Here is a 22368-nt window from a genome sequence, read left to right as displayed (position 1 = left end):
GCATGCACATTCATGCAGTTAGTCCTTTGAGGGAAGAAAGTGCCCTTTTTAGGACTGACGGCCCAGTTACATCCGTTTTCCCCGGGATTTTTCTTAGAGTGCACACGCATCCGTTCGCAAAAAAAAAAAAAAAAATTGTGCGGATCCATGTCGAGCGACACCATGAGATGCAACAACCCGTGTTGCGCCAGTTCTGAGCTAGAGCATGTCGCATGGCTATTTTCGAGGTCAATCCACGCTGTCTGTCGTATACTTGCACTCTAAACGTCTAAAGCACACGGAAGTCATCACGCGTGCGCGTGACCGGAGCAATTACCGGGTTTCGCTGTTAGGCTGTTACGACGCTGCTGGACTTCTAACGCTGCGGAAAGCGCAGGGAACAGTTAGTCTCATTGTGCAACTACGGGCGCAAAGAACGCCGCAGCAACTCCAGCGTAGAACCCGGCAAGCACTCCTGTCGCTCGTGAGATACAGCCGCCATGGCCGTGAGTGGTATTGGCTAGTTCTGCTCTCACCTGCGGCAAGTTATCTTTTCATCCACTTGTATTTCTTTTATGCGTTGCATATTGCAATCACTCAGTTCAGCCCTTGGGCGCGGCCGGGCAGCCACCATTGAGGGTATGAGCCATTGTTCATTGCTGCGCGTCTCATATGTGGGCCTATTCTCTTTTAAGTTTGCTATGTTTGTTATTAGGTTGCTTCTATTTTTATGCGTTGCATATTGCAATCACTCAGTTCAGCCCTTGGGCGCGGCCGGGCAGCCACCATTGACCTTTAGCGCAACCACGTGACGTGACGTCACGACAGCCGGAGAAAAACCTGGGCCCCAACTCGCGCAATATGCAACAATTCTTGGCTTAACCAAGCTAAGCCTGGCCATTTTTGTTCTTATTATTTCTAGATTTGAAATAAGAGTAGCAGCTAATTTTTCCTGTGCTTTTTCTAGCTTTACTGTATATTTGCTTCTATGGCTCTAAGTAACTAACAAAAACATCGAGCGTTTCGGCTTCCCGTTTTCTCCTGGCTCATTAAAAAAGCCTAGTCGCTTGGATTACGACACGAGAGCTATAGAAACTAGGCCTACTCTCTCCCTCCTTTTTGTCCCACCGCCGCCGTCCTGAGATCACCGACTCCTCAGATCCACCTTGACTACATGGCGATGAGAAAGTGAAACTTTGCCCAATAGCCAGTGAGTAGCCGGATGCGTTAACCCCTGAACTATCGCATGCTTTTATTTGTTCGTCTATTGTCGCAAGGAAATAACACCACAAATCTAGCAGTTGCACACATGCACACGCACGCATGCACGCACACAGGAAGGGGGAAAGGTGGATGGGGGGGGGGGGGGCTCTGCTCGGACGACAGTCTCTGTGCGCAGGGGTGGATCGGCGTGTCTGTCGATAATGTGCATCTCCCATAATTTTCCATAACGATTGACATTCTAGTAATACAGGTCCCGTTGCAGTCATACTATCATCTGTTACTACTTCATTGTTATTGAATGGAGAATAAACTGAAATTGAAATAAACTACGTACTCCACTTACCTCCTTCTTCAACCGAAAGATCCGGCTGCAGTAGGTCGGGAGATGCAGTTTTTTATTTATGTTTCTCTGTAAAATGTCCCGAAATCAAAGAGCCTCACGACAAAGAATGAAACATTGGTCTATGGTTCCAGGCTTGTTGCATGCAGTCTACTGTTCGTGCTCCACGACAAAAATACTACCTTTCTTTATGAAGCCTTTTTCTTAGAGACAAGGTTGAAATGCGAAGCTTGAATCTTTCGTGCGTGATAGTTTGCATGAAGTTTTCTGGGTGGCGCAGTCTGTGAGATCGGTAGCGTCTGTGCGTGTATTTTGGATGCCCCAGCAGCCAGTGTTGCAGCGGATCAAGACAACGAACATGTTCTGAAAATGAACGCCAAATCTACATCCAAAACTCGTTCCAAAAGAAGAACGTGCTTCATCTTCGTGAGGTGTGCTGTATCGCATGTCAGCTATACACTGTTCGGGCGTAGTATAGCGGTGCTGCCATCAAATACGCCCGTTGTGTGTTGCCACAGACTTTCAGAGGGACAGCGTCATGATGATGATGACGATACCATATATTGGCACATAACCATAACGAACCAAGAAGTGGGTAATATCTTCCTAAGAACAGCTTTTTCGTGCTGCGGGCAGTGTAGTTCGTGTTCGCTGTAGTGATGCCTGATGTTGCCTCCGATATACATGCACGGACTGCAGCACTTCTAGAGTCTGCATCACCACGAAAAAAATCTCAAGTGAGAAGGTTACATGACTGCTGAGGGGTTACTGCTCCCAAATGCGCGTTAACACAGGAGGCATGACAAGATGACGTCGGTGTAATGAAAAAAGAAATGGACTTACTGTTACAGCAAACCGAGTTTCAACTTCTTAACTGCTACCGCAGTAAAATGAGGTGTTAGTCGCTTACACTGACAGCACAACGTCCTTCTAGCTACCCGTGATATTAGAGAAGCGATCAAGATCAGCTAAATTGGCTCTGAGCTGCGCGGGCTCGCACTCTCAACGCAGGTCACACAGACATTCAGTAATACCCAAGAAGGCGAAGGTCGGACGAGGAAGTTCGTCGGTATACAGAGAAGAAGACAATAAATAAATAAATAAATCGATCTATCGTTTCATCGATCAGTTGTCAATCATGTGAGCAGCACCATTACACAGGAACACTAATTTCTTTCTCTAGTTTTTTAGAGCCATTTCATCCTGTGCTGTTCGTTATGCACGAATACGGTTCTATACCTTACGTCTATTTTTATTCCACTCACATTTCCAGGGGTTCGCGCCTGAGGGCGATCTCCTAGCTACTCCCTCATAAGTAAACCGCCTTTCTCTCTGTCTACTTGCGTACTTGCAGTTATGTTGTCGCTATCTTAAACGTTAACTATACCAATCCTATGATATTTTAGGGAATCCCTACAAAACAAGGCCATAGCAGAGTATGTGCCCACCGCGTTAAAAAGAATTGGGGGACCCTCAAGCTCCGCCTTTAAGAGTGGAACGCGATAGCATTAAAAGATCCCTGACTGGTTGTCATGCTTCCCGGCAAGTGCAGCTTGTGTAACCCTAATGTTTACCGGGAAACACTGGCGGCGAGCGCTGTATATGCACGAAGGCGAGCTTCTTGGTAGAAACGCGGCCTCTTGTACGGGCGCATCTCGTCTTACTGTATCGCACATTTAATATTTCAGTCTGAGAAGATTCAACATAAAAGGCACGCGCTGTCGGTGCTTTGTCTCATGAAATTTTTTTGTCGGCTGTCATTCTCAAAAATGCGGGCAATAACTTTGTAAAGGAGGAGACAAAGGAGAGGAAAAGCAGGGAGGTTAGCCAGTGTAAGTACCGGCTGGCTACCCTGTGCTGGGGAAAGGGGTAAAGGGAATAAAAGGAGAAAGAAGAAGAAGAGGAAAAAAATGGAAAGACTGTAAAGACAAGGTGCGAGCAACTTTCTTGATAGAAGAAGAACTGAAGTTCCGTATAGAATATATAGGGCAATTTTCGCTCACGGGACGTCAACGCCGCTACCACGCCGACACCGCATCTTCTGCGACACGGGGCGGGGCGCCTGAACGCCGTCGCGTTAATAGAGAGTTTTAGAATAGCGGCCGCAAACGTTCTGGGGCTTCAAAGAAATAGCGTCGAAGCTACTATAAGCATGCGCGAGACGCAAACTGCCGTTTGGGTTTTGCGTTGGGAACGCTATTTCACCGATTTGGCGGAAGCCCAAATAGCGGCCCCAAAAGCTTTAAAAGACATGTTTTTTTGCCGCAATTGAACACTCACAAAAGGCCTGCATGTGCAAACCACGGTTTTCTGAGATAGGATTCTTGGCAGAAGTAGATTTCAAACAGCACGTGAGCTGATGGAAGCCTACTATATAAAAAAGAAAGGAACAAATTGCATTAGTGATACATCTATCGTGCTCTATAAATCAGAAACTAGATTGTTTGACCGCTGGGTAACGTAGATCTGTGAACAGCCAGCGCATGCATGTATGTATATATATATTCTTGGTCACAGCCCAAAATAAATCAGTTGAAATGCCGCCTGTGTTGTCTTTATGTGTCTTCCTTTTGTGAGTGTTCAATTGCGGCAAAAAACATGTCTTTTAGCAAGCACCAACTAGGCCAACAAGCAGTTCTGTTGCCCAAAAGCTTTGCGTCAGCAAACATGGCGGCACCCATCGAAGCGACGGCTCTAACCTAGTACCAAACTGGGTTCGATTGGTGGTAACGCGTGAAGTTCGCAAGCTAGGAGAAGTGACTGCGGTTATCGTTTACTCTTAACTAGAGTGTGTTATGAAGATTGATTCATTAGACGCCGCTGATTCCGAATTCGATGGTGGATTTTATGGCTCGTAGGCCTAACATGGCTAAGGTTGGCTAGTGAAGGCACGTAAAGTTGAGTTGCTCAAAACTAAGCGCAATAATTGTTTGCTGCTTACAGAATAACCTCTAAATTGTAATTAAACGCGTATACACCCAAGTCAAAATTACTATTCCTATCATAAAATGGTATTGTAAGCATTATTAACGTACTTCGTCGTTTTCATTTGTACATAGCCATCATCATCTTCCCTCTTCTTCGACTTCTTCGCGCGTGAGCTGCGGGCGTTGCCTTTTGTGGAATAAACAGCGCTGGACAACTCGATCAGTCTCGGTATTATAAAGTGGTGGAGGTACGTCAAGATCCCGACGTCCTCTCACGTTCCCGTCCTCCCCGGAGCTCCGTTCCGGTCGCCGCCTGCACCCAGCTACCCCTACAACAATGGACACTTCCAACCCCGGCCCTTCCGGGGCCTCTAACCCTACCACGCAGACGACCCCGCCTGCGGCGCCCTCTTGGACTGTGACGAGCCCTCAGCGCAATCCCCCTGTCTTCGCGGGACTCCGCGGTGATGACGTAGACGATTGGATCGACCACTACGACCGCGTGAGTTCTTGCAACAAGTGGAACGACACCCAGAAATTGAGGCACGTCGCCTTCTACTTGACCGGTGTTGCAAAGACGTGGTATTTCAACCACGAATCCGACATCGCGGATTGGTCCACGTTTACCTCGAAGCTACGGCAAATCTTCGCTTCCTCGTCTGGCCGCGCAGAAGTCGCCAAACAGAAGCTGGGAACGCGGCGCCAACTTCCCCAAGAGTCTTACACCTCATACATAGAGGATGTCTTGGCTCTGTGCCGCCGTGCGAATCCTAGCATGACGGAAGCCGAACGCGTTCGCCACATCTTAAACGGCATTGGGCCTGTCGCATTCAACGCCTTAATCGTGCAAAATCCGCCTTCTGTCCAAGACATCACTTCAACGTGTCAACGCCTCGACGAGCTGCAGTCTATTCGTCTTCCACATGACAGCAGCGATCCTCAGGTTCCTCATTCTCCAGATCTACGTGCTCTTATCCGCACCATCATCCGCGAAGAGCTTCAACTACAGGACCTCAGGCGTCCACCTGCTGCCTGCGCCCCAACCCCCGCCTTCGACTTGCGCGAGGTCGTAAAGCAGGAGTTGACAGCGATGACTACACCCACGACGCATCTTGCTCCGGTAGCGCGCTCCACACCTACCTACGCGGATGTTGTCTCGCTACCCACCCCTACCGTGCCTTCCGTGCCTACTGGCGTTTCCTATGACCATTTGGCTTCGATGGGAACCAGACCACTTGCTGCGCCATCGTACCCTCAGTGGCGTCCACCTCGTCCAGTTTGTTTTTACTGCGGTATACGCGGCCATATATCTCGCTTCTGCCGCCGGCGCCAGCAGGATGAAAGGCGAGGCTATGCTGAGCACGAAAGAGACCGCACTCGCCGATCAGACGACTACTATCCCGGACCGTACTCCTCCCCGCAACAGCGTTCTCCGTCTCCACCAGCTGCTCCCATTCTGCCTCATAGTTCCCGTTCGGCCAGACGTCGTTCTCCGTCGCCTTACCGGCGCTCTACATCACCGCTTCGCCCCACTTCCCATTTCGTCGACCAGCACTCGGAAAACTAACTGTTGCAGTTTTTGGAGGGGAAACTGCTTCTTATCGGTCTTCAAAAATTCCTCCTGTTCGCCCGGCCAACATGCTTTCTGTGACTATCGAAGGTGTTCCCGCGTCAGCTCTCATCGATACCGGTGCCGCCGTTTCTGTTCTTCGGAGTGATCTGTGTTCCCGGCTCCGTAAAGTAAAAACGCCTTATCTTGGACCTATTTTGCGTGGTGCTAATAATGCATTCATTCACCCTGACGGACAGTGTACTGCTCGTGTTCTCATCGACGGTATACGCCACCACATCGAGTTTATCATCCTTCCAACGTGTATCCATGAACTTATACTGGGTTGGGACTTCCTACATTCTGCTTCAGCCGTCATTTCATGTAGAGAGGAAGTTGTCCACATCACGGATACAGAGCTTGAACCTGTTGCGGACTCTTCACTTTCATGCGTGAACTTGACCATCGCTGCCGACTACGTCCTGCGTCCTGGTCACGAAGACGTTGTAGCCGTAACATCCAGTCAAATCGCCGACGGAGACGCCCTAGTCGCCCCTTCTTCCCGCTGTTCTTCTCGCGGAATTCTCATTGCCACCTGTCTCGTCCGGTTTTCCCGTGGCCGCGCCCTTCTCTCTGCTTGCAACACGACCCCAAATCCTGTGATGCTGCCCAAAGGGATGACTGTGGCAACCCTCGCCGACACTCAACCTATCTCTCTAGTCGCGCTTTGCCCTTCTTCATCGCCAGCCCCAACCTCAGGTTTGGATGATTCTTTCCCTCCTCCAGCCGTTCTTGGTTCTGACCTAACAGCCGCGCAGTCCGAAGCCCTAATGGTGGTCTTGGCAAAACACAAAGCCTGTTTCGATAGCTGTTCCCCTGTGTTGAGCCAAACTCCTGCGGCTACACACCGTATCGAAACCGATGGTTCCGCTATTATACGACGACGCCCCTATCGTGTATCGCCGTCCGAACGAAAGGTCATTGAACAACAGGTTGCTGACATGCTTGCGCGGAAGATAATACGACCTTCATCTAGCCCATGGGCGTCTCCCGTGGTCCTGGTAAAGAAAAAAGATGGCTCAGTTCGCTTTTGCGTGGATTATCGAGCGCTCAATAAGATCACACGCAAGGACGTATATCCAATACCTCGAATTGACGACGCTTTGGACACACTACAAGGGGCGGAGTATTTCTCCAGCCTTGATCTTCGGTCAGGGTATTGGCAAATTCCGATGAACGAGACTGACAAAGAAAAGACCGCATTCGCTACACCGGATGGCCTTTATGAATTTAACGTGATGCCTTTTGGCCTTTGTAATGCTCCTGCCACATTTGAGCGCATGATAGACAACGTCCTTCGTGGTCTAAAATGGAAGACATGCCTCTGTTATCTGGACGATATTGTCATCTTTTCGTCTGACTTCAGCCAACATCTTCATCGATTAGACGAAGTTCTACAGTGCCTTGCGAATGCTGGTCTCCAAATCAATACAAAAAAATGCAAATTTGCAAGCAAAACAATAAAAGTATTGGGTCACGTCGTCTCAAAAGCTGGCATCCAGCCTGACCCCGAAAAGATTAGTGCCGTTCTTCAGTTTCCTCACCCCCATCAACAGAAAGATCTACGTAGTTTCCTCGGCTTGGCGTCATATTTTCGTAGATTTCCACGTAACTTCGCAGCAATAGCAGCCCCTCTACACAAGCTACTGGTTACCGGTGCCTCTTTCACGTGGACTAGCGACTGCGAGTCAGCTTTTCAAGCTCTTAAGCGGCATCTTACTTCCGGACCAGTGCTTCGCCACTTCGATAATCGTGCCCCCAACATACTCCATACTGACGCAAGCGCACAAGGTATTGGCGCAGTACTTCTGCAACGTAATACAGAATCTAAAGAGCAAGTCATAGCATATGCCAGCCGAACACTTTCTCCAGCTGAGCGGAACTACACCATTACAGAGCAAGAGTGCCTGGCTATCGTTTGGTCGATTCAGAAATTTCGCCCATACCTTTACGGCCGCCTCTTCACCATCGTCACCGACCATCATGCTCTGTGTTGGCTGTCATCGACGAAAAACATGTCAGGACGCTTAGGACGCTGGATACTGCGCTTGCAGGAATATGACTTCACTATAACATACAAGTCTGGAAAACGCCATCATGATGCAGATGCATTGTCTCGCTGCCCACTCTCGCTCTCTCCCGGTAACGCGCCGTCGTCTTCCCAACCACGTCGTTCCGATGCTACGCTTGCCTCCCACCAGCTCTCGATAACGCCCCTGGACCAAGTTACGCTTTCATCACGCTCTGATTTCGTCTCGCTTCAGCGGGCCGACTCCTACTGTCGAGCTCTCATGTATCGCCTTAGTGGTTTCACCGAACCACCCAACAGCCGCTTGCGACGCCAACTTCGACAATTCCGCCTTCAAGGGGGCGTGCTACACCGCTACGTTTACCACCCAACAGGTCACCGGTGGGTCCCAGTTCTACCTCGCTGCCTTCGCTTGCGGGTATTAGAGGCACTTCACGACGATGTATCGGCTGGCCACTTAGGCTTCCACAAGACTTACGACCGCATAAAGACCCGCTGCTTCTGGCCTGGCCTATCCAGAACGGTGGCCAAATACATTGCCTCTTGTGCGTCCTGTCAGCACCGCAAACGCTCGACATCCCCTCCTGCCGGTTTACTACAACCTATCCCTTGCCCGGACGCACCTTTTGAATTTGTTGGCATTGATTTATATGGTCCCTTGCCGTTGACACCCTCCGGTCACCGTTGGGTTGTCACTTCGGTCGACCATTTAACAAGATATGCCGAGACTGCCCCTCTGCGATCCGGCACCGCTTCTGAGGTCACCGACTTTTTCTTGCGCGCCATCGTCTTGCGCCACGGGGCTCCTCGCGTTCTTCTCAGTGACCGTGGCAAGGCGTTCATTTCACAAGTTTTCGAGGAAGTTCTTCAAGCCACTAATACCGTCCACAAATCTACTTCTACTTATCATCCGCAAACCAATGGCTTTACTGAGCGCTTCCACCGTACGCTGTCTGACATGATTGCCATGTACATCCGTCCTGACCACACTGACTGGGATAAAATTCTTCCTTTTGTGACATTCGCATATAATACTGCTATTCAACGGACTACCGGCTACAGCCCTTTCTTCCTTGTGTATGGACGATCTCCTTCCACCATATTCGACAGAGAACTATTTTTCGCACCTTCTTCGCCTAACGCGTCGCTTCCAGAAGATTTTGCTGCCCGAGTTGCTCATTGCCGTCAAATCGCCCGGCAAAGCACAGAAGCTACCCAAGCTGAGCGCAAGCGTTACTGCGACAACAAACGCCGTGACCTACGTTTTCACCCAGGAGACCAAGTCCTGCTTTGGACTCCAGTCCGCACCCCAGGCCTCTGTGAGAAGTTCCTTCCACGCTACATTGGTCCATACACCGTTGTGCAGCAAACATCTGCAGTGAACTATCTCGTCCGCCCAGTACACTCCGTCACTGACCGGCGCCGCCGGAATGCCGAAATTGTTCACGTGTCGCGGATGAAGCCCTTCACTCCCCGTTTAGATAATCTCTAATCTGCGGCCAGGCTGGCCGCTTCCATGACGGGGGGAAGTTAGTGTAAGCATTATTAACGTACTTCGTCGTTTTCATTTGTACATAGCCATCATCATCTTCCCTCTTCTTCGACTTCTTCGCGCGTGAGCTGCGGGCGTTGCCTTTTGTGGAATAAACAGCGCTGGACAACTCGATCAGTCTCGGTATTATAGTATGTTTTATTTAATTATTTCTAATAGATTTTCTTTGACGCCGTAGTGGCGCTGTCAGCGCAAGGCGCTATCCACAAACGGAAGGCCCTATTCTAAAGCTCTTCACTCCTGCGCGCCCCAACGCAAACACCCGCAAAGCTCTTTGGGGCCCCAAACTATGGGGGCCCCTATTCTAAAGCTCTCTAATATCACGCTAATAAAGGCTCTAAACTGCGACTAGCTACTAGTCGTTAAATGCAACTTCGTTAAGGACTCAGATGCTACTTGGGCAAAAAAAAAAAGAAGGAGCTAGTACTCTTTATTGTGAATTTCCAATGCGTGCTTTCAACTTGACAAACCGACTCCGTATAGATCGGACTCGGCGACACTCAACGCAGTTCTTCGGTCGTGACCGGCCGGCTCTTAATGCTTCCGAGCATTCTCCTTCACGGCGCATCGTATCGACATGGTTCGCCCCAGCGCTCAGCAGACCGCTGCGCGTTTAACTTACCCAGTGAAAAAAAGCAATCACAGCACTCTCGGAGACACCATGCACAACACGGCTGCGCGGACTTCCGTGACCGCGCGAAATCGAATTTCACCGCACGTGCTGGCTGCACGTCGCGCGGTGAAAAAAAAAAAAAGAGAGAGGTCACCACGCTCACGCGGGAAGCAGCGTGGACCGTCGCAATTACATAGCGAGGAGCGCGAAAAACATCGCTCGAGAACGCCGCGACACGAATGCTCGCCCTCTGCGACATTTGCGTGTCAGTCGCTGTTTCGAATGGTTCAGTCGAGACGACCGGGGAAAACATAAGCGCAAGGAGACGGTGGGTGCATGCAGGTCCCGGAAAGCTCACTCCGGTATGACACGCAGTGACAAAGTCGAAGAATGGAACAGCCAGATTTTTTTTTTCATCGTTCGCGACGTGTGCCGCGCACCGTTGCGTGACAGACGATGGAAGACGCGATAACGCGACCCTTATAACTAGGCGCCGCGGCGCTTCTTGGCAAATTCACAACCTGACGCCACGCCGACTCCGAGTGCGGGAGAAAGTGATTTCGAGCGGTGTAGGACAAATCAATATTTCGTACGCAGACCGATTTTACTCGCTTTGTGTTGTTCGGTTGTTTCGCATTATTGTAAAATCGGCGTCGAAAACAGCTCTTTGTCCCTCTCCTTGCCCCGAACGCTGGCCTTTTGGAACCGAATTGTAAATCCTTTTCGTTGAACGCACCAATTGACTCACCTGAAGCGCCTTAAACTCTTCAGATAAACTCTAGAAGATCTTATAATGGACTCTAGGTTGCTGATTCCTCCTCTACTTCGACCATAACTTTTTTTATTATTCACTCTTATTTGTCCGGAAAGCCCAGCATCAATATTCCATTCAGCGCACGGATAGACGAATCCTTCCCAAAGACCCGTTTGTCTTTATCGCTTTATAGCAACTGACGTCATCCTTATGACGCGCGCTCCGTTTTATTGCTTATTTTTTGAAGCAGTAAGCATATTCCGCAAGGAAATTTCTATAACAACGTGCGGGCGTACTACTTCGTGCAGCTGAGGCCGTAAGCAAGCGTGTAGGTCTACCATGCGCGAGCTCGAGAAGAGTCGTCTGAGCGTCTGCCAGAAGTAGCAAGAGGACAGCGTTGATGGCTTCCACCCACAGTAAGCGGCTTCCGGTAAACTTACCGGAAGGGCCTTCACGTATTCTGTCATCAGGCGCAGTGTTTGGCAGAGATATGCAGACACGCGGCCGTTCGTGAAAGCGCCATCGTATGACGTGTATAGCTGTCATAATGGAAGACAAGCGCTTAGTCCGGCTGTGCTCATGCAGATTACTCTGCTGAACTTCCTAAGCATGCTTTGATCGGTAAAGACGACGTATTGGCGGAAATAGTGATACTTCAACGCCAAACAGTCATCTCGCAATTTAGCGGCGCATATTTACTAGTGTCGCGGTGTTCAGTCTCATAATTCTTTTCATGCCATAATATCTTTGCCGACGAATGTTTTTGACGAGCAGCGATCGAACCCGCTCGCCAGATAAACGTGAATTCGCTGGTTCTATTTTGATGAGCGGCGCATCGCATTTTCTTTCTTTCTATTTTTTTTTCTTAGCTCGGCTCAGTTTATTTGCCATGCATGCGGCGCTTTAGGTCACTGCTTGCGTCATCGCACAAATTTTGAACAAATCTCACTGTGCGTCGAATGGTGGTGAAGCGTCTAATGAATATCTCCTCTATTTCCTAAATCCCTAAGTACGGCGAGGCTGACTAATGTTCACGTTATTTGCTCGCGTACTAAGCCTCTGCATGTGCTAGGCTGAAGCGTCTTGCTGACTCAACCAAAAAAAAAAAGAAACGCCAGGTCCCGGCTTATTAAATTCGTTGCAGTGCTGCTTTAGCGATAGCTTTTGGCACAAAATGTTTGCTTGTATTATATAAACAAATTCATGTACTTCTAGCCTATCTAGGCATGTAGAGGGCGAGTTTTTTCACTGTTCGTGGTGCGTGTAGTTGTTAGCAACATACGCGCTGCCTCCGCTGTACAATGCTGATACCTTAGACGCCGCTTCGCCCTGTGAGAGATAAAATGAAGGAGCGAGAAACAGACCCTAGCCAGTGCAAAATGCGTAACGTAGAGGCAACAAAAATCTTGATATGGATTCACAAGCTTATATTAACCAGTGCTTGCTCAGGAAGAGTGAGTCTTGGTCAATCGAGGCAGCGAACAAGAATGTAACAGACACACTGTTTAGTGAGCAGAACGAAATAATAATAATAATAATAATAATAATAATAATAATAATAATAATAATAATAATAATAATAATAATAATAATAATAATAATAATAATAATAATAATAATAAGCAGAAGAAGAAGAAAAAAAAGCATTTCCGGCGAAGGAATTAACTTGGCGAATCTCATTCTTTCCGTATCCTGTCACTGGCGGACAAAGTAACCAAGTAACAAGACCACAATGGTGTTTTTTTTTTCTGGCAAAACAGACACGAACGTTACGGGTTCCTCTGGCATGATCAAGACGTCCGAAAGTTTAAGAAACGATTTGATCAACCCAATACGGTTTCGAAGAATTCTGGATTTCCAAATGTACATTAGTCTGTCAGTTTCCGACGTCGCTGTACGGATAGTTTTCCCACTGTGAATCACATCAGATATATGAAGTGCACATTGGAAGGTTCGCCGCGAAGTGATTTAGGCTGCAAAGTGTCAACAGGAGCGGACACGGTGACTTTCGAAAGGATGCTTAAGAAAAATGTTAGTTACATCTACATTGGTTGGTTCAACTTAAACATTAAAAAAAAAAACAAAGCAAGAGGTTCGGTAGGCCAGATGACGACCTAAAGTGAAGACAACCAGTGACGCAACTTGCTATTCCTGAAGGAACTTTAGAAAGCTCTCAAGAGGAACACGTGAATGTCGACACAACAAGCGCCGCTATTTTAATTTCTGACTGTCCATTGCGCTGTTGCACTGTTACAGCAGTTCCCAATGCAAAAAACGAACAAACTTGCCTACGTCAGCGTCAATCCAGAAGCAGCTCCTTGCAGGAGGTTGTGGGAAAGACCAACGTAGGTTGCTGGGTTGCTTATTAAAAAATATGCTAAACTGCGGTAAAGATAAAAAATTCAATCTTGCTAAGTTTCTTTCACAATTGTTCTGCTGAAAAAGCTGAAAACTCTGCCGAAACGTTGAACTCGTGACTGACGAAAACCTCCTATCGAGACGCTGAATCTCTTATGAAGAACACCCTCACAGAACTCGCTCAAACGGAACTACATGCTCCCCGATTTTGGGCTACACACACCCTCACCCGCTCTCTCAGTCGACGACCGCACTAACAGCTTCGCGCCGATGTCACGCGTCGGATTCTAGCTTTTTTTTACCGAGCAAATTGACCTAGAAGATGTGCACAACAATCCCACACTGATAATCATGTGCGTGCCCCATGCTCTAATATCTCACCATCACCAGTCTATGTGCGACGATATCGTGGCACGCGCTGACCTACGCCGCTTTCTGTCTGAGTGTAACGCTAACAACCCGTGGCAGGCGACCCTTAGAGATAACGAAATCTGGGGTACAACGACGTCACTGGTCCCAAGTTTCGTGCTATATAGATAAATCGAGGGATGGAACTTGGAACTTGGATTGCGACTTAGCCATAACAATCCACCATTTCGTGACCAATAAACGACGAAAGAGCTTCTTTTCTTTTCCTTTTTTGCAAATTTGCCCGACGGCATAAATGAATATATTTCAAAAACGTAAAAAAAAATCTGCCGCGCATAGCCTTATTGACGATAGAGCCCACTTCGGTACATTTAAAGGATCCATTTAGAAAAACCTTTTCGAATCTGGAATCTTTATTTGTATTTTTTTCTTTGCATTGCTGACACGTTTACAGGAGAGAGCGTTGATGTGATGCCTTCGCTTATAGCGTGGAGCAGTGGAGATACTTCGGAACGAGCAAGAGTCGGCACACGACGTTACATAAGATCATACACGTGGGTAGTACTAGCTCCAAGGACCTGTTTGCTAGCAGCTTTATAGCGATGGTTCATCACCGACGCCATCTGCCCGTTCTCACCGACGTCCTGGTCGTCCCACGCAGGCTGCGTTGGTGGACCACGCCGCCAGCTTTCACCTTGGAAACTCATAGCCAACCTCCACTACGTGGAGCCGGTAAAACGCAGCGTGAGAAACAAAAATTACAGATTACCGGCTAAGAAACGAAAACGCGCAACGAAGTAGTTGTTTACTTGAATGATGTATATACGCATATATCCTTTATTTCATTTATTAAGCGCAAGTAATTTCCCCTATGTTGTCCTTGGTGTCAGTGTTGGCTGCTTATGATATGAGTATATATGCAAGGTATCTTTTTTTGTAATCATTGATAAATACCTCTCAAAGCTGTAGAAGGTTGTAAAACCTATTTTTTTTACAGATTCTATGTAATAAAATAGGGTTTCCACGTTCTTAAATAAACTAAAATTAAATTCTCGGGTATGAATCTAATTATGAGGCTCGCCATATAGAGGAATTCCGGATAAATTTCTGCTTTTTACATGTACCTAAATCTAAGCACAACCGCGGGCTTTTTTCTTTTTTCCGCCTCCAGCGAAATGTGGCAGCCGTGGCCGGCAGCGCAGCGCAATAGCCATTCAGCTAACGCGGCGATTCACGCTCGTAACTGACCAGTCGTTAGTAAGAGCCGATTTTAAAACCAATTTTGCCCCTGAGCGGTGTTTGGGTCTCAGGAGGATTTGCGAGGGATTGTTCAGAATGAAGCAATGAAGGAAGGGCTAAGGATTTAGTGTGCTTAAGTGGGCATCGCGCATAAACGGAAGAACAGTTTCCGTCGTTTTGGTTGAGCGTGGAGGCAGTTTTCAAGATAAGTGAATTCAAGATCAACATGCCATGCTATAGATTTAGCTGGGTGGCCACGACATGTGAACTTGTTCATCGGCATCATCGACTTATTCATCGACTTATTCATCGGCAAAACCAGGCTTACATCAGCAACCTTAACGTATCTTTGACGGCAAAAGAAATAAAATTCTAGAACAATGAGGTGCGATTGCGCATGAGCTTTAGGGATTGATCATGTAGCACGTGTCTTTTTGCATATATATTTGTGTCCCCCTGAGAATAAAGCCAGTTGATGTCTAGCGTTCGGTGTGTCTTTTTTCATGTTCCTGTCCGTGTATTTTTTTACGTGCTAGCGCGATGTCCCCCCTTATACGAATAACCACCAACTAGGCCAGCTTTCTGCCTTAAATGTGAATTACCCCAGTCAATTTTGCGGCCTATTGATGCAGACTTTTTGGGGATATGTTTCCAGCACTAGAAGACTTTTCCTACTTTCATATCGTCGCGGTGTTCCCTCAGTCGAGTTCCTCAGCCCACAAATATAAATATGGATGCCGTGGACAATGCCCAGGCATTCTTCCAGTGGAGGTGGTCTTGGTGGCGCTACTCTATTGGAAATGGCCCAGTCGATGTTCCTGAGCTTTGTGTATTCCTCTTGTATACTACATGTTCCATGGCTGCTTTTACAAGCAACTTCAATGCACACCGATGGGTGCCTTGATTTCTCTCAAAGCAACGAAAGTAATGATATGCCCACTTGAACCACATACGCCCGCAAGCTTAGTCCCGACGCCTCAATTTTCGTTATATGCGTGGATTACTGCTTTTGCCTGCTGAATGATTCCTTGGATGCTTGTGAGTCACACCTGATTTCCATTCAGTTTAGAACTAAAAGAGTAGGTGGCGGATTTGTTTTTTGTTTCAACATTTCTGGATGTCCTTGTGAAACGCGAGGGCCAGATTGTATCCTTTAAGGTGTTATGAAGTGGTCACATACCGTGCCGTACTTGCATCCGGTGCACCGTGCGGGGGCTGCCCGCTGTATCGACGCCATTTCAGCGTTTCCGAAAAGTTTTCCGGTTCACCCTGCGGCAATTCTAGACAACTAACCCCAACTCGTCCGTTTCCCCCCAAACGTGCTGTGGTACCGTATACCTACAAGGAACCAGCGAAGCCTTGGCACGCATACTTCGCTCATTTAAAGTACGGGTTACACACGTGTCGACACGACAGTTTAAACAGACACTCGTGAATGCTTGAAGGAAAGCTTCGAAAAGAAATAAAAAATATATGGGCGTTCTCTGTAGCATTTCCTGCGCGCATTGCAGCCACGTTTGAGCTGGTGAGAAGGGGAACTTTGAAAGGACTTTTAAAGAAAACTGCTACAATGTGAAAGGAAGAAAAAGAAAAAAAATAGATGCTTTCTAGTTTATTTTGGATTAACATGGCATGATATTTCACGGCCATGCTTGAACGCAGCAGCTGCGTTCGGGTGGGGCTGTGGATATTAATTGGGGTCGTGTGAACTTGGCGGCCACTGAACAAAACCTAACCTCAGGCCTTCACCGTCTAGGGATCTGTTAACCAGTGTACTAACCCAGTCTACTGCTTCCTTGCTCAAACGGAATGACGGGAATCTTTCACTTAAATCCTGTGTCATCTGTGTTTAAGCATACTTAAATACTTGCACATCTTTCGTTACTTCATTGAGAACAAGAATTTCTTGCCGGTTGTCTTTCTGTAGAATTGCCGGTTGTCTTCTTTTAAATGGTCGACGTCACCTTTTACTCTTTGACCCATTGAAGACTATTGCATCCGCTCTCACTGAATGTTCATGGCCTTAAAGACTCATCGGTGGTTTCCGCAGTCATGTTTGAAGCGCCTCATAAGGTTCACAGCTCCGCGCCGTCGATGTTAGCGCAGCAGGGTGCCGCCTTAGAAGTTTCTAAGGTATGATGTTTCTGCGTTGAACTGCCTAGACTTTCAAAGAAGTGTAGAGCCCAAATATAGAAGATTACCGATCGCGCACCTTAAAACGGAGAGATTGCGAATCTGGCAACGTTAAAGGCGACATCGCGTTGTCCGTTTGTATATCGCTTTCTCCTGAAATACCGCGAGTATTGCGCTATCCACCTTAGCGGCCCCTCTGAAAGCCTCGCGGTGCGTCGACACTGACCGATGCGGTAAAGCGCAGACATGCGGCTCTTAGGAACAAACTATGACGTTAACCTTCTCCTCACCACCACACCCTTTCAATCCGCAAACAGTGGAGGAAATCATTTGCCTCCAGAGATTACCTCGAAAACTCCCGCTCTCTGGCATGTTAGTATATCCTCGCGTAACGAATCAGTCTGCGCCATAGTTTTAATTAACGCTTCGGGCTGCGAGGAATTCTCGCGCCTGCCGAGTGAGCGTGAGCGTGCGCAGCGCCGAGACGTGTCCACCGTAGCGTGCTTTCAGATAAGGGGTTCTCGCGCCTCGGGCGTTCGTCTCCGGGCTTGGCACACTCTAACCGCGGCTTCGAGGTACGCTCTGAGCGAGTCTGAGGAACGAGTCTCGCCGTAAAAACGGGACGCGCAATTTAGCGGGGTCATTGTACCTTAGTCCTTTGCATCCAGGTCTTCTTAATGTCACGACATTAACCGCTTTCTTAGGAAAAGTTTATCCTCAGATGTAGCATCACGTCGTCCTGACTGGAACGGGGAAGGTCAGCAGGGCTACACTTGCGGAGTGCCACGGCGCATCGGCGTTAGGGTGCCTCCGTACGAAGCACGGGCGGCGCTGCTATCGAGGCACTCTAATCGGTGTGTTCTCTCGGCTCCCCCTACCGCCAAGCTTTTGTCAATGATACGGGTGCCGCATTGGGAGCGCTTTTCTACCGCGAAGTTTGAGTTTGATTTGCCAGCGGTTTTATTATGCTTACAAATGTTGTATTTATATGGCACAGTTCTAGGTTCAAAAAACGGTGACGGTTTTGATTCCTAAAGCGAGGTCTACACGTAAAAAAAGTGTTGCAAAGTGCACACAAACATAAACTTATTAAAAAATAGTGGAGTGATGTGCTGCACGTACCGCTGACACGCAGTACGTAAGGCGTCGATATCACTGAAACTCTCAAAAGATGATTACTGAGTAAAGCTAATGCTTACGAGCTGTACTTGCTTACTAATGGCTTTTTGATTTTGAAATCAATTACAGAAGCAAAGCTGTAAAGGCCAGCAGGTGCCTTCAGATTGTTGAGAATAACAGAAAAGAAGGTGAAGTAAACCTGAGAAGAGCAGGAAAGTAGGAACCATAACTAGACAAGTTCCGAGAAGAACACGAATGACAGTTTCTGTTTTACTGTTGAGCAACACTAAATGCCAGTTGAATATAGATGTCCGCGTCACGGGACGTTGAAGTCAGAAGCGTCGTACGAAAATTCCATCTCACTCCTGGATGACGCATCTAAGCGAGTCCTTACTTTACTTTTCCGTTTAAAGCAAAATATGCTTGTAGCTGTTCGTTGCGTTTATTTTTTCCTTTGTTTTGGAAGTGTGCGGTGCAAATATCCCCGCTTACCGAACACCTACCAAAAAAGTGCCTCGCTAACCAAGTCGGAAGCTCCATGCTGCTACGGTGGTAGTCATGAACACAGTCGGATTCCTCCACAACGAAAGCTTCTACAGCAAAATGACCGGTATAACGAAAGATTGATTATGTCCTGGCCACTTTTCTATCATTTATGTGTATTGCGAACGCCTTTACAACGGAACTCACTACAACGAATATGCCTGTACAACAAAGTAATTTAGTGGTCCCCAATGGCTGCAACGAATGCCTGTAGCGATGCCGCTATATCCCTCCGCGCACGTCGCCAAGGTGTCCTCTGCGTTAGCGCTAACAGAAGCACGAGCTACGCACGTGACGAGCGAGCTGATATTAGAAATAGTCCTACCGCACAGCCCCAGGAATCACTCAGCTTGAATGCTACTTGTCGTAATGCATCTATGGGCACGACTACTTACGAATATGTCACAATTGATGATGATGTGATGATGTAATCGTAACTGAGTACCAACGACGCCTTCAAAGCCATCTGAGGAGGAAAGGACGCGAGTATTCATGAAGTGAACAGTGATGAAGGCCTTGTAAACGAACCAGGAAATTCGACGGCAAGGAAGGCTATAGCGGCATTCCACGACCTGCAGCTTTAATTTGCGTAGCTCCAGTGTTTCGGAGAAGAAGACGAGAGAGCAAGACGCACCTGGTATGGGCTCCAGCTTTCTGAGGCTGTGCCGGCAGAAGTATTACTCCGTATATCCTACCATTACTGAAGAATTCTTGGGGAAGTTATCAGCTCTCAGGTAAGACCGCCCACATCGGAGTCGCAGCTGTGATAGCGACTTTATTTGAAGGATTACTACGACATCAAGCCACCTTCTCGATAACCCTGACGAAGGGAGTGCCCGCCTGCCAAGCAGCTGCGCAACTGTCCGAGGAGCCGCAGCTGACGCCGTCGGTGTCACCGCCGCTGCAGCGAGTAAAGCAAGCACGCAACAGCGGGAGCCTAGGTCTATCGTCGAGAGCTAACCAGTCTGCCTGCTCGAACAATGGAGGTGGTGGAAGTGGAAGGAATAGACATCAAACCAGAAGAATGCAATGAAGAATATGGATGGCTGACTAGTCACAAGAAGAAGAATAAGCAACAACTACAGCAACAAGGAAGTACGCCGACGCAAGACTCCATAAGAGGAATGCAACGGTTAGAACAACAACATAACACCTACAGACCAAGAATACCAAGAATGCTTGAGCTACCGTATAATGAAATATAGATTATCATCCGCCTTACGGTCGGTTTCAACGCCACCAAGGTTGGAGAAGCCCACATCAGAGATGCAATGCTCGCTTCAACAGTACTCACGATAAACGACATAGAAGAAGACACGTACAGAACGGACATAGCAGGCAACATTGTTATCACCAGCACCCCAAGTATGCAAAACGCCGATAAGTATTGCAAGCTTACATCTCTAACAATTGAAGGGAAGCAATGCACAGCGACCGCATATGCCACTTCACCCTACGTCACAGTCAAATGCGTCATACCCAACGTACCAAGCTACGACACTGAAGCGGATATCACGAACAGCTTAGTGAACAAAAGAAACCCCTACATATTGCAAGCACGAAGAATGGTCAAGACGAACTCTGTGCTCATCGTATTTGACGGGAAGAAAGTACCATGACAAGTCTACTACAGAGGGGCCGAATATAAGTTCTACATACACAAGAAGAAAACCGAATTCTGCACCGTGTGCGGGGCGGTGGGACATCATGCTGACGTGTATCCTGATCCAACCCGCAACCACTGCAACACTTGCTACAAGGGAGAAACAGCACAAAATCTTGACTGCAAGCTACAATGTGCACTCTGTGGACTTGGACATGCCACCGAGGATGAATAATGCACGAAATGCTACCAAATTCCTCAATACTACACTCAGAGGTGACAACTACCAGCGCAGACCCCGAAACCGACACAATCGGAAACAACCTCAAGAAATCTGGCACCTCAACAAAGTCCAAAGACGATCCTACCGAAGCTTTTCCAAAGCCCGTAACCAGTCTAGGAGCACCTCAAGAAGCAGGACCAGGGGCACCTCCCAGACAACACCGGGCGACGCTACCGCAGAACAAGCCAGTACAAGAACACCCTAGGTAAGCTGGGCAACTATGGCGTCCCACTCTCACACAAAATACACTACACCACACTTAGCGCAACTCCCTTAAATAGATAATAGGGGAGAAGACGCATCGCTCCAGACAATTATGCAAGAACTCAAAGCCCTACGCTCAGAGATAACAGAACTTAAACGTGAAAATGCACAACTTCGAGAATACCAAGACAAAGAAACAACCAAGAGCACTCCCTCAACAAGCATTAATAAGAACTTAGCGCAACAGCAAGCTTCAGAACAAGAAGGTGCAATGTGAGTCACTACAGTAATTCATCCTACTACTGCATCATCAACAATGGAAAGAGGACTGCGGGAAATGGTTTCTAGAATCATAGATTCTGCCCTCATAAATGCAACACAATTACTTAAATCATAACAGGAACAAGAACATTTCGAACTAGCGCGATAAGTACTCATAACCATGAAGAAACTAGAAAAACGAATGAAGGAAATTGAAGAAAAAGTGGATAAGGCTAGAGGACCAAAAATCAAGAAGGCCCGCGTTGAGGCCTGCCCGAATCCGGTGGATAATAATAATAATAATAATAATAATAATAATGGTGGTGGCGTTCTACAGTAATAAGTCAAATGAATTTCTTGTCTTGCAATGGAATTGTCGGGGTTACAAAAGAAAACGTGGGATTCTGCAACAAAGCTTTCGAACAATTGCAACTCGAGGTTCACCAGAGGTCATTGCTCTTCAAGAGCCTATGATGCAGGCAAAACTAATGGGATATGCCGCTTTTAAATCTCAGGAGCGCAATGCAAATCAACAACCAATGTTCACCACACTGGTTAGAAGAATCATCACCGTCATACAGCAAGATCCTTTTGCAGATAGCCCACCACACCTACTTCTTGAAATTATTTCAACCTCAAGTAAAGGCAAATCTAGCTTGTTTATTCTAAATATATATAGCAGCCCGAAGCTACAACACCGGTTTCAAAACGTTTTGGCGGCAGAAGATCGATTCTCCGACAGAGTTCCCTTGCTAGTGGTGGGTGATTTCAATGCACCGGCGCTTGCCTGGCCCCATATGATTGACGCAAAAGACGCCAACTATGGGAGGACATTCAGCAACTTCGTTACTCATTGCTTACATAACCTAATCATCCTACACGCATGGGAAATAGTGTTTCAAGAGACACGACACCAGATCTCACGCTAGCGAAATGCATTGGCAAAGCTATGTTGTTAAACACAGAAAAGAAACTCGGAAGCAATCAGTTCATCATCAAAACTCAGATCGAAGCAGGTCCATGGCAAAGACAAGAAGGACGTCAAGAAATACGGAGAAAGACAAGAAAGAGAAGAAGAAGAATCCCAGAAGAGACCCAAACAGAACTACGGCCCCTAGAACCAGAACCAGATCAAGAAATAACAGTTTCTCAATACGAACAAATGGCTACTTACGGTGAAATGTTCGAATAATACCGAACTGCTCGCTATATATACCCTCCTTCTGACA

At 47.6% G+C, this 22368-nt stretch overlaps 1 protein-coding gene across 6 annotated transcripts in view; it reads left to right on the top strand.

Moving 5' to 3' along the window:
- LOC139060167 (band 7 protein AGAP004871-like) overlaps positions 1–22368 on the top strand; it is a 447387-nt gene that overhangs the window by 151337 nt on the left and 273682 nt on the right. The window contains exon 1 of one of the 6 annotated variants that reach the window (XM_070539128.1): positions 11413–11443. The exons of the other annotated variants lie outside the window; for them this stretch is intronic. Within the exon in view, the coding sequence (XP_070395229.1) occupies positions 11428–11443 (16 nt within the window). The 5' untranslated portion in view covers positions 11413–11427. Of the gene's footprint in view, positions 1–11412; positions 11444–22368 lie in introns of those variants that run through there. 6 annotated transcript variants of the gene reach the window in all.

The sequence above is a fragment of the Dermacentor albipictus genome, chromosome 1 (assembly GCF_038994185.2).
Source record: "Dermacentor albipictus isolate Rhodes 1998 colony chromosome 1, USDA_Dalb.pri_finalv2, whole genome shotgun sequence".
In the NCBI taxonomy this organism is placed as follows: domain Eukaryota; kingdom Metazoa; phylum Arthropoda; class Arachnida; order Ixodida; family Ixodidae; genus Dermacentor; species Dermacentor albipictus.
Note: the sequence above shows the minus strand (reverse complement) of the source record. Positions and strands in the feature narration are given on the sequence as shown.